This window comes from Eleginops maclovinus, chromosome 11, assembly GCF_036324505.1.
Source record: "Eleginops maclovinus isolate JMC-PN-2008 ecotype Puerto Natales chromosome 11, JC_Emac_rtc_rv5, whole genome shotgun sequence".
NCBI classification, from domain to species: domain Eukaryota; kingdom Metazoa; phylum Chordata; class Actinopteri; order Perciformes; family Eleginopidae; genus Eleginops; species Eleginops maclovinus.
In genome coordinates, this window is record NC_086359.1 from 3,149,162 (window position 1) to 3,162,018 (window position 12,857).

At 40.9% G+C, this 12,857-nt stretch overlaps 1 protein-coding gene across 2 annotated transcripts in view; it reads right to left on the bottom strand.

The window, feature by feature from the left end:
* tmem132e (transmembrane protein 132E) overlaps positions 1-12,857 on the bottom strand; it is a 354,237-nt gene that overhangs the window by 29,790 nt on the left and 311,590 nt on the right. For both annotated transcript variants that reach the window (XM_063896187.1, XM_063896186.1), the window contains exon 5: positions 9,099-9,242. In XM_063896187.1, coding sequence (XP_063752257.1) covers positions 9,099-9,242 — 144 coding nt within the window. The remainder of the gene's footprint in view (positions 1-9,098; positions 9,243-12,857) is intronic.

Here is a 12,857-nt window from a genome sequence, read left to right on the forward strand (position 1 = left end):
ACATCTGCACGGCGCATTAATAAACATATTCCTGGTTAATGTGATATCATTTGTGAGTGAGTGAGTTTGAATTCAATCTACGGGCCGTGCTAAATTTAATTCTCAGCCATTTTTAACTTTAAACCATTCTTTAGCTTTCCCCCCGCCTAGTCAGAAAGCTCCAGCTCCATTTGAATTATCATAAATACTTGTCCGACGCTAAATTATTAACTGCATTGGAACTGGAGGGCTTTGCTTTTGGGCTCGGAGATTTATCTGGTGGTGGGAGGCAGCTGGCATTGTAATCAGAGGATCTAATCTGCGGCAAATGGAGGTCGAGCGGCCGGTCTTCTCAGGGCTGGGGATTCATCATAACTGGGAGGAGGTCTGGGTAATATGATCTACCTCCTCCCCATGCATGCAGACAGACCAGGGTGGATGGGGGGGGGGTGCATTGATGGACTCCTTAAGATGACAGTCTCTGGTTCAGCTAATGCAATTGTGCAGGGTTTGACCTCCAGAGTGTGTGTGTGTGCAGGCTCAGGGAGTACTTTATTACATTTACCGGGATTACATAATCAGGATACAAATGAACGGTGTTCCCTTACAGTTACATAAAAACAGATGTAATCAGATTACTTTCTTTAAACATGTGGACTACCCTCGCGGCGCTGTGTGTGGGCTGCTGTCTGCAGAGTGAGAGCAGAGTAACTCAACACAACGACCCCGGCCACCTTGATTAATCTCAGCACGTCTGGCTGTATGCGGAGTGGAGAACATCTGCCTGACATGTACTCCCTTCTACCCTGAAGCCACACACACACGCGCACACACACACACACACACACACACACACACACATACACTGAACAGGCGCCCTATCCGCAGAGCCGCTTCACTTCCTGCGGCTATTGCTGCTGATAAACTTGGCTGGCTAATTGCAAGTCAAAAGCTGTTAGCGACTGCGGGTATCAGTGGCCCCGTGGGGCCGTGCTGAGGAGGGCTTTCACACACTGAGCCGCCGCATGCCGTCACACTGCTGCTAATGCGCTGTGGCATCTTCCCTGGTGCCAGCAGATTGCCTGGGTGGAGACACATCATCGGGACAAGTGAGAGCGCCGCCTGCACTGCGCCGTGTGGTGGAGGTCACATGATGCACAGCGAGAGGCTATAGGTTAATGCAGGTGGAGACAGAAGATATTCAGAGGTGGGAGAAGTACTCAGGTCTTGTACTTGAGTAAAAGTAGAAGTACTCAGGTCTTGTACTTGAGTAAAAGTAGAAGTACTGAGGTCTTGTACTTGAGTAAAAGTAGAAGTACTCAGATCTTGTACTTGAGTAAAGTAGAAGTACTCAGATCTTGTACTTGAGTAAAGTAGAAGTACTCAGATCTTGTACTTGAGTAAAGTAGAAGTACTCAGATCTTGTACTTGAGTAAAGTAGAAGTACTCAGATCTTGTACTTGAGTAAAGTAGAAGTACTCAGATCTTGTACTTGAGTAAAGTAGAAGTACTCAGATCTTGTACTTGAGTAAAGTAGAAGTACTCAGATCTTGTACTTGAGTAAAGTAGAAGTACTCAGGTCTTGTACTTGAGTAAAGTAGAAGTACTCAGATCTTGTACTTGAGTAAAGTAGAAGTACCAGAGTGTAGGAATACTCTGTCACAGTAAAAGTATTCTAAATGTTCCTCCAGTGAAAGTAGAAAGTACTCTCCTCTAAATGTACTTAAAGTAGCGACAGTAAAAGTAGTCATTGTCTGATTGGTCCATTTCAGAATAATATCTCTGATATGTTTTATAATGATTGATCATTAAAGTGTTCTCAGAGCTGGTAAAGGTGCAGCTAGTTTGAATGGCTTTGTATACTGCAGGGTAGCTGCTGGATTTACTGCAGGTGAACTACAGTCTGATTTAAGGAGATTATATTTATCATCATTCATCCTAATCTGCCCGGCAACTAAAGGGATTAAGTTCCAAAATTAAAGTAGTCACTATGCAGTTTATCAAGCTGCTAAATGTGGAACTGACTTTAATAACTTCATTAACTGTATTTATTACAAACAGAATGATTGTGAGTCGTGATAACCTGATGACAGTTATTCTGTCAGATTTGTCAGAGCTCCTCTAAAGCACCTGGAGACATTACACAGCTTTTTCCCAGGCTGAAGCTCCGCTCAGTTGCTCCCTTTCAACAGAAAAGATCCACCAACGAGCCAAAGAGCCTCCAGTGACCAGAGTAAACAGGGAGAAAAGTGACTGATCAAAACCGATGTTAGTCTTTTAGAGGGAGGAAAACAAAAATACAAAGAAATAAAACACTAAGGCTGAAATTCATTATTCATCATTTCATTAATAAACCTGTCTGAGTAAAATAAGCCGATAAAATCCACACAGAATGAGTGATAGGACAAAAACAACAAACCAATGTCCCATTTAAAAGTTTGTTGGTACAGTGGAGTGTGACAGTAAATACGTCTTACATTTATAAAGTTTAATGGACTTTTATGAACTTATTTGTGGCGGCCGACAGGGGCGAAGAGGCTGCACATTCAGAACACCTGACATGAGCAGCGTTTACTAAAAGCTCTGCAAAAACCAAATGCTGCAAGAAGCTCAAAAGCCAACGGAAATCAGGGGACACTAAAAAGTGATGCACACAGCTGGGACGGGAGGGCTTGGTGACAATGGGGATCTCACTTCTCTTATTTGTCATTTCCTCGCTCCTCGGTCTCACCCGGAAGTTGATTCGTCTGCGCCATCTTAAGGAGCGTCCCATGATGCTTATTTGTGCCGGAGGATCGAGGAGGGAGTAGCCATAACCGAGGAACCACCAGACCATCCTCTGGTGAAATCCTCATGGAAGTATTTGTGGTTTTGGAGCACGGTTTTCACTTGCCGGCCTCCGTATTTGTTTTTTTTAGCAGGAAAAGGCCTGGTCCTGCTTCATACTTGACTTGAACCTTATAGTTGCCATGGAAACAAGGTAAACGCAAAGCACAGAAAAGATCCTTCCATAAGAAAAAAAAAAACCGGAATAAAACCAACAAAAAAACTGATGAACACAAAGGACTCAAAATTGTGTTTTTCCCCCATGCTGGAGATGCAATTATCCTCGATGTGGCTGGAAGTAAACAGTGCTTAAGAGCAGCTTATCTAACAGACTGCGGGAGGACAAGTGATTTTTATTTTCAGACACGTTTCAATGTCACCACACAACAAAGAAGAAAAATTGGAGCCATATTGATGACATTCACAAACTCCTCCCGCCTGGCGTGTGTTTCCAAACAGAAACCGCATTTATCTTTTTTCATTCTCAAATTTAAATAACCACTCAATTAGCTGCCACGATATTCTGCCAAACTCCACTTGGGGATAACATATGTATTAAATGAGCGGGGAATGAAAGATGACATATGGCCAGCATTACTGGGATTGTGTCTCGGAGCTGTGATGGATGTGCGCTGGCGTCAAGAGCAGTGCAACCGACGAGCTCATTTAGCTCTGCTAGCTAAATGAGCCAACCCCCATTAGCCTGTTGTTGGTGGGATTAATGATGTTCAGGGAGAAAATGATCTGTTGTTCGGGAAAAAGATGGGACTTTGGAGTCTTTAGCGTGTCATTATAAAAGAAAATCCTCATTTTCACGTTGCAAAGCACTGATGTTTGAACTTCATTTCAATTATAGAATAAGAAAGTGCTTCTCGGCTGCGGCTAGAAAGCTTCCAGCTCGATTGTAGAATAGCTTTCATAGACCGTAGATCTCCGATCCCAAGCAAGTACAACCAAAACTACTCCATATGGTCAAAAGGTTGTGGCCACCTGAACATCATACCTCGAAAATCTCATTTATGCTGCCAAAAAATCTTCCAATCTGAAATGTTTTGTTACAGGATTTGGTAACCTGGATGGTGGGATTTGCTAAGTAGACCTTTTATTAGCTTATCTTGTCTTTTGAACGCTGAATTTGGAGTTGCAAAGTCAAGCCAGTCAAGTTTTTCCACACCGAGCTGTTCCACAATAAGAGTCATTATTTCAGTTTATTTGAGTCGTTGTTTAGGCTTTTATTTTGAAGGCAGGAGCATTAGGATTTGGCCCAGGAAAGGCATATTTTGGTAAAAGCTGTATTGTTTAATCTTGGAAAGAGAATACACTTCACAAACTACCACTGCACTATTCATTAATGGACCTGGCTCTGACAATCTGGGCATTGCATTGTTGTAAAAAAGTAAAAGATGTCCCCAGAATGTTGCCATAAAGGACACACACTGCAGTCCAAACATATTGTTCAGTGCTGTGGCATTTACAGTTCACATACGTTCGTAGATGAAATGCATATTTGATATTTGGGTAAGGGTTGTGCATTAATTGCAATTCAAGGGATCTCATCCAATTAATAACATGCATCGTCAAGCAATCATTAAGCAACCGCCTCCCTCCTGGGCGGCGTAGAGCTCACAGTAACCGGGAGCCGTCCCTCGCTTATTTACTGGGTTTTCAAAGCTGCATATTTAAGGGAAAATGTGTCACAGGAAGCAGCCTCCAACCAGGTACCTATGTGTGCAGGATGACCACAGGCGTGAGATGTAATGTGCAGACACAAGGCCTTATCTGTGCCTTCACATGAGTCACAGTGCCAGGGGAGAGGATGAGGAGTGTGTGTGTGTGTGTGGGGGGGATGGAGGTTGGTGCTTATGATGTCCTGCAAGTCCTCCCTACCCCCTGAGACACTTTTTTCTCTCCCAGCGTGTATAGGAGCCTAACCAAGTCTTCTGCACGCACACACACACAGGATGGGCTTATCTGCTCTTGATGCACATTGCAGCTTAGTTATTTCCAAAGAACTAAAGAAATAAAAATGACAGCCTCTCACCTATTTTTACCCGCAGAGTTAGGAAAAAGAATATATAACAGAGTGTGGGCTGGCGAACATTCAAATGAGGAAAACACGGCGGTGAAAATAAGGCTTTATTCAGGAAGAAGAAGTCTTGAATCTCACTTTACATGCTGGTGGAGTCTCGAGGCAAGAGGCCAGCAGGAGATGTGATAAGATACTTGAAAGCTTTGAATGTATCTAGCATCTGTAGTGCTCAGAATAAGGAATTACAGGAGTAATTAGAATTGATTGACGTGGCTTTTGACACGACAGCAAAGTATGTGTGGTGTAAAGAAAGCACACAAAGTAAAAGGAGTGTTTCCGGCTTTATCTGACTCACTCTGGATCTTTTGCTTCTGTATTCTGGGGACGTTTCATTGAACTGTCATGACTGGTGTATTTCCTGCGCCTGAAGGGCTCATTTTAAATGATCTCGATTGTTCAATGGCAGGTGCACCGAAGCAAGCCCACTCAATATCACATGGCCCAGCGACCTGTCTTTAACAGATCGTGAAAAATGATCAACGGCATGCTGAGGCAAGCCGTCCCAGCGCAACACCTGTCCATTCACAGCACACTAAACTGGAACCCCACCTTTTAGTATTACAAATGATCTGAAATGTGACATTTAAACACGCACATTAGCCTTTATCTTAATAAATAGTGCATTATTTTGCTGTCATGTTAGCATCATGTCAAAAGCCACATAAAAATCATACTTTCCATGCTTTTTAGGATAAAATGTGACATAAATCAGACTATAAATGATATAAGAACAAATCCCTTTGTACAAATCTTAAGAATAAACATAGAAAAAAAGTTTGTGTATTCAAGTTTTATTCAAGCTAACTTAAGGGCATGAAAAAAAAGGGTATGCAAGACTAATTAAACCTGAGAATTCTCCCATTTCAACCCGTAACATAGTGACATCACTATGTAACACTTGCACTGCTATTGGCTAGCACTCAAACACATTGTACGTGATAGGTTAAGGGGCGGGACATCTCTAAGCGGTTGACCAATCACAACAGAACCGGCCAGCGAACCAATCAGAGCAGACTGGGCTTTGGTCTCAGACTCAGCGATGTCCCGCCCCTTAGCCTATCACAAACAATGTGTTGGAGTGCTAGCCAATAGCAGTGCAAGTGTTACATAGTGATGTCACAATATATATACAACAGCCCACAGGAAAGGGAAAATCCCCAAAACCATAAAAGAGACATCTGTAAGTGGCAACCAATCAGAGCAGACTGGGCTCTGGTTTCAGACAGAGGGTGAAAAGTTAAAGTATGAGAAAAAATAAAGAGCTTTTTGAACATTAAAGCATGGAGACATGTCAGAAAATGTGCATAATATGTCTTTAAGATGCAATATTGTTGTGGGTAGTGTGTGTGTGTGTGTGTGTGTGTGTGTGTGTGTGTGTGTGTGTGTGTGTGTGTGTGTGTGTGTGTCTGTGTGTGTGTGTGTGTGTGTGTGTGTGTGTGTGTGTGTGTGTGTGTGTGTGTGTGTGTGTGGTCCTATAGGCCGGTGCCAAGGACACATTTCATGCAAACTCTAATTGACAATAAAGTCATTTGAATCTGAACGGGCTTCATGAAGCAGATTGGATTTGCCATTCTTCATATATGATGTATTAATGTTTTCATTTCTGTTATAAGGAGAGAAACAAGTCAGAGTGGATCAATCACACTGCGAGTCACGTCCGTCCTCCCTCTACGCCCCCGACGGCTGGAGTATTAACATGCAGCTGCTACTGTATTCGAAGTTTGCAAGAGCTGCATGACCTTTACATGACAAGGAGACAAAGTGTGAGGAGTACGGACTTGTTCAAGAAGAATACTGCTGTGAGACTCCCGAGTTAGAGCCATTGTGATCCGGGGCAGGCAGGTTAGAACGCCCGGCGGCAACACAGAATTTATTTGTTCACATAATTCATGCTCCAACAGTTAGCCTCCCGGTAATTAGAAAGTGTGTGTAAGACAGCGGGAACAATGCACAATTAACGTCCTCCTTCATCAGGGACCCTTTGTGCAAACGCTCGTGTCCAACAGCCAGTGAACGTCACAGACAGAGGGATGATGAAAAGACTCGTTAGGTAGCGTGTTAGACACAAATCTACGAGGTTACGATACCAATTTTACTTTTAAAATCAAAGACTAACAATGAAAACATTTCCCACAGAGGATATTTGAGCAAAACTGTATGAAATTAGCTTGATTTTGTAGGGAAAAATAAGCAGATTCATGGAGAGATTCAGGGTTTCCTTTTTGTTTACGTCAATAGACCCTCTTTTAGTACATTTACTACTACTTTACTTTATCTGCAGGTTTATTTTTCTCCTTTTGTTGATAATATAACAAGGGATGAGTTTATTAGGGGAAGACATTTTGGAGAATTTCTCAGCCATCTCAAAAAACCGAGCAAAAATGAGATGACTTTAAACGAGCATTTGCTACGACTGCTTTCTAATTAAAGTAACCAGTTTAAATGTAATGCACAAAAAACCCCGCTGCCATCTGGACGCAGGTACAGGACATTTAAATGTAGAAGGGCTGGCTTTGGATAAATCTAATGTAATGTATTGCATTTCAGTTTCTTTTATCTGAAGCATGAAGACCTCGTCAAACCACTTTTTTAAGCTACATTTATTGTTGTAATGTCTTCTTGTTATGCATTTTACAAACCCTGCTTCTACAAATAACCACAGAACAAAAAGGTAAATATATTAGTATTATTATAGGTCGTTGTTTCCATTATCCGAGGGCACAGCAACACCTTTAAATTTGATCAAACGTGCGGACCACACTTCACTGTACTGCTTCTACGATTATCCACTCCTCCTATAGTGCGATCTATCGTGCCTTTAATTGTCTGGAGAAAAGAATAAGGGAGTAATCACCGCCTGTAACGCGCTCTGCAAGTTGTCGTGATCCCGGTTTAATTTATTTAATCAACCGCAGAGACTTCATATTGTGCCACAGCTTGGATTTCCTGTGAGCCCGAGCGGCGACTGTTCCCGGGAACCTGAAGCACGCCAACAAGAGACGCTGGGATCTACACTTCAGGGGAGCAGATCTCTGAGAGTAAAGGGAAGGGTTGAGTGGTGTGTCTTTGTTTGGTTTAGGACGGTTCGAAACAGACTGAAACGACCAGGAAGTGTCAGCCATGATAAGAGCTGTAGACGATGCTAGAGGAGCTATAATGCTTCCTTTAGTATAGGATATGCAACCCTTCTTATAAAACAAAGTACTGGCTGTAACAGTGTTTGGTAAGCACATGTTTTAATTTGGTATGCAGAGTTTCTAGGCTTTACAAGTCATGCATATATTGCATTAAGTATTATATACCCCAAATAAATTCTAAGCAATCATACTAACTGGGATTCAGGATGGTGATTTGAGGGGACGGGAGGGTGAGCCACAATTTCCTTTCACTGTCTTTTGATAAAACTTAATTCGATTCATTGTTTATAAAGCTGCATGAAACAAGTATTGCATGTTTTGCAGGTTGTATATGCATTTCCTTTCCTAATTCCTCATGAACTCTCCTTCACATCTTTCCTTAACCCCATGACAGATAGATAGATAGAATGGGAGGATGAAACCCTCTTTATTAGTCACATACATGCACACAGCAGAGCACACACAGTGAAATGTGTCCTCTGCATTTAACCCATCCTAGTACTAGGAGCAGTGGGCAGCTATTGTGCAGCGCCCGGGGACCAATGGGGAGGGGGGATTGGAGGTGTCCGGTGCCTTGCTCAAGGGCACCACAGCAGGGCCTATGAGGTGAACTGGGACCTCTCCAAGTAGCAGTCCACTTTCCATATTTTCAAGTCTGTTCGGGGACTTGAACCGGCGACCCTACGGTTCCCAGTCCAAGCCCCTATTGACTGAGCCACTGCTGGACGCAAAGTGTGCAAAGTGTTTAGGAAAAGACAAACCGGTGGATCTGATTTTCCTGACTATTCTATCGTAGCCAAGGTGTCTGTTTGACTAGCAGCAGGTGAGGCCTCTTCTAAAAGGCTGCTCTGTAACCATATTGATTCATATGTAGACGTTTATGAACGGCCATTGATTTTGTCCGAGGCATAAGGGAAGTACATATGGAGCAGCACACAATGAAGCTTTTATGCTTTCCTGCTGCTGGGCCACTCTGCGGTATTACTGCGAGAGTAAAAGGGATTACTTTTTTCTAAATTGACATCTTATCCCAGATACAGAGAGGGAGGAAATCAGGTTTACTGTACCTTAACGATGTCTTCGTTGGAGGACTTGCACTGCACAAAGGACGAGACGTCAGTGACAGCTCCATTCATCTCTATGGAGACCATTTTGACGGGAATAGCCACCGTGCGTCCGGTCAGAATAGCTGTGTTGATAATCTCAGTGTCCTGCAGAGAGAGGAAAAATATACACACTTATAAAAGCCCTTTTCACACACACACACACACACACACACACACACACACACACACACACACACACACACACACACACACTGCAGCTGGAAGTGCTTCAACACTATGGCGCACTGCACAAGATGAACGGTATATAAGACGTTTAATCCAGGGTTGATGTTAAAACCTTAAAGCACACATGCAGCAAGATAATTATACATATATACAACCCATTCAGTACAAGGGAAAAGAACAAGACAGAATTAACAAATACCATTAAATTATAAAAAATACATAAAGTAAAAATAATACAAATCAATTAACTGTTCAAATTTACTCAGATCTTGTACTTGAGTAAAGTAGAAGTACTCAGGTCTTGTACTTGAGTAAAGTAGAAGTACTCAGATCTTGTACTTCAGTAAAAGTAGAAGTACTCAGGTCTTGTACTTGAGTAAAGTAGAATACTCAGATCTTGTACTTGAGTAAAAGTAGAAGTACTCAGATCTTGTACTTGAGTAACGTAGAAGTACTCAGACCTTGTACTTGAGTAAAAGTAGAAGTACTCAGGTCTTGTACTTGAGTAAAGTAGAAGTACTCAGATCTTGTACTTGAGTAAAAGTAGAAGTACTCAGGTCTTGTACTTGAGTAAAGTAGAAGTACTCAGGTCTTGTACTTGAGTAAAGTAGAAGTACTCAGATCTTGTACTTGAGTAAAAGTAGAAGTACTCAGGTCTTGTACTTGAGTAAAGTAGAAGTACTCAGATCTTGTACTTGAGTAAAGTAGAAGTACTCAGATCTTGTACTTGAGTAAAAGTAGAAGTACTCAGGTCTTGTACTTGAGTAACGTAGAAGTACTCAGATCTTGTACTTGAGTAAAAGTAGAAGTACTCATGTCTTGTACTTGAGTAAAAGTAGAAGTACTCAGATCTTGTACTTGAGTAAAAGTAGAAGTACTCAGATCTTGTACTTGAGTAAAAGTAGAAGTACTCATGTCTTGTACTTGAGTAAAAGTAGAAGTACTCAGATCTTGTACTTGAGTAAAGTAGAAGTACTCAGATCTTGTACTTGAGTAAAAGTAGAAGTACTCAGATCTTGTACTTGAGTAAAAGTAGAAGTACTCATGTCTTGTACTTGAGTAAAAGTAGAAGTACTCAGGTCTTGTACTTGAGTAACGTAGAAGTACTCAGATCTTGTACTTGAGTAAAAGTAGAAGTACTCAGATCTTGTACTTGAGTAAAGTAGAAGTACTCAGGTCTTGTACTTGAGTAAAGTAGAAGTACTCAGATCTTGTACTTGAGTAAAGTAGAAGTACTCAGGTCTTGTACTTGAGTAAAGTAGAAGTACTTAGGTCTTGTACTTGAGTAACGTAGAAGTACTCAGATCTTGTACTTGAGTAAAAGTAGAAGTACTCAGATCTTGTACTTGAGTAAAGTAGAAGTACTCGGATCTTGTACTTGAGTAAAGTAGAAGTACTCAGGTCTTGTTGAGTAAAGTAGAAGTACTCAGGTCTTGTTGAGTAAAGTAGAAGTACTCAGGTCTTGTACTTGAGTAAAAGTAGAAGTACTCAGGTCTTGTACTTGAGTAAAGTAGAAGTACTCAGGTCTTGTACTTGAGTAAAGTAGAAGTACTCAGATCTTGTACTTGAGTAAAGTAGAAGTACTCAGGTCTTGTACTTGAGTAAAGTAGAAGTACTCAGATCTTGTACTTGAGTAAAAGTAGAAGTACTCAGATCTTGTACTTGAGTAAAGTAGAAGTACTCAGATCTTGTACTTGTGTAAAAGTAGAAGTACTCAGGTCTTGTACTTGAGTAAAGTAGAAGTACTCAGGTCTTGTTCTTGAGTAAAGTAGAAGTACTCAGATCTTGTACTTGAGTAAAAGTAGAAGTACTCAGATCTTGTGCTTGAGTAAAGTAGAAGTACTCAGGTCTTGTACTTGAGTAAAGTAGAAGTACTCAGATCTTGTGCTTGAGTAAAGTAGAAGTACTCAGGTCTTGTACTTGAGTAAAAGTAGAAGTACTCAGGTCTTGTGCTTGAGTAAAGTAGAAGTACTCAGATCTTGTACTTGAGTAAAGTAGAAGTACCAGAGTGTAGGAATACTCTGTCACAGTGAAAGTATTCTAAATGTTCCTCCAGTGAAAGTAGAAAGTACTCTCCTCTAAATGTACTTAAAGTAGCGACAGTAAAAGTAGTCATTGTCTGATTGGTCCATTTCAGAATAATATCTCTGATATGTTTTATAATGATTGATCATTAAAGTGTTCTCAGAGCTGGTAAAGGTGCAGCTAGTTTGAATGGCTTTGTATACTGCAGGGTAGCTGCTGGATTTACTGCAGGTGAATTAAAGTCTGATTCAAGGGTTGATTATATTTCACGTAGCTCGAAATGGAACTACTCAAGTAAAGTACAAGTACCTCTAAATTTAACTTAAGCACATGAATACTGTAATAGATGTACTTAGTAACTTCTGTCTTGTTAATGAATCTCTGTTTAGGCTTTAGACCCATCAACAAATACACTCAGAGCTCTTCTTCTGGTAGATAATCCATGCTGTGGAAATCCCAAGTAATACTTTTCAAAAAATAGCATAACACTCTCTAAACCCCGCTGTTACAAACCCTTCACTTCCACCAATGAAAGAAATACGGGTGTAATTATTTAGAAAAATATTTGGATGACATTGAAGGAGTTAATGAGTGAAATAAGCAGCTGCTTTCAGAAAGATGGTGATGGACAGTAACTTGTTTCCGTATCAGTCTTTAATTCTCTATCTAATTTTACACAGAAGGATCTGTCCGAGACTTTAAAGCGCCCTCTATCTTCTGAAGCATTTTTTAAGGCTTTTTTAGACTTCCATCTTAACTACAGAGCTTCTTTTAGTGAGTCAAATCAGAGGAGAACAAGGCCGCTTTTTTGTTCCTTTAAAATAATCTATATACTTTGTCATTCAGAGTACTTTCAAACGGTCGAATCAGACAGACAGTTGTTTTTTATCACCAAAGAAGCTATTTAATTTATTCTGACTTATACCCTACGATCAAATCCATCTAACTCTGTTATTTCAGCCACATATGTACCACATATCCACTTCTTTAGCTGGGTTTTGTTACCAACAGAGAGGCTTTCATTGTGTTTGTGAAACATGGCCAATTTAAGCAAATCACCGCAGACCTGAGTGGAGTAACTGACTGGACTCTGGGGTGGGATCCTAATTGAAAGACATCTTCCCTGGGCTCTACTTCCTGTTTTGCCATCTGGTAAGCATTATGCTACACAAAACACACTTTATAATTACACGTGTGCTCAGTGGAGGCACTAATTATGCTTACCTGAATTCTTCTCGGAACAAAAACCAGGCATCTCCTCACAGAGCCATCGTTCCACTTAATTACTGCGCTCTCTACGAAGCTGCAAACCAGTTATTAAATAACCTGTTTTATAACCTGTAAAACTCCTGTGCTGTAAAAGTTGAATCAGTCTATTTGTGCTGCATTGAATATATTCCAACAATACAAAAAAACGGAGCAGTGAAATATGAGCTGGATTATAAATAACCTAAATAATATTTTAGATATTACATTTAATAAATATCAAAGTAGAGAATGTAGGACAAT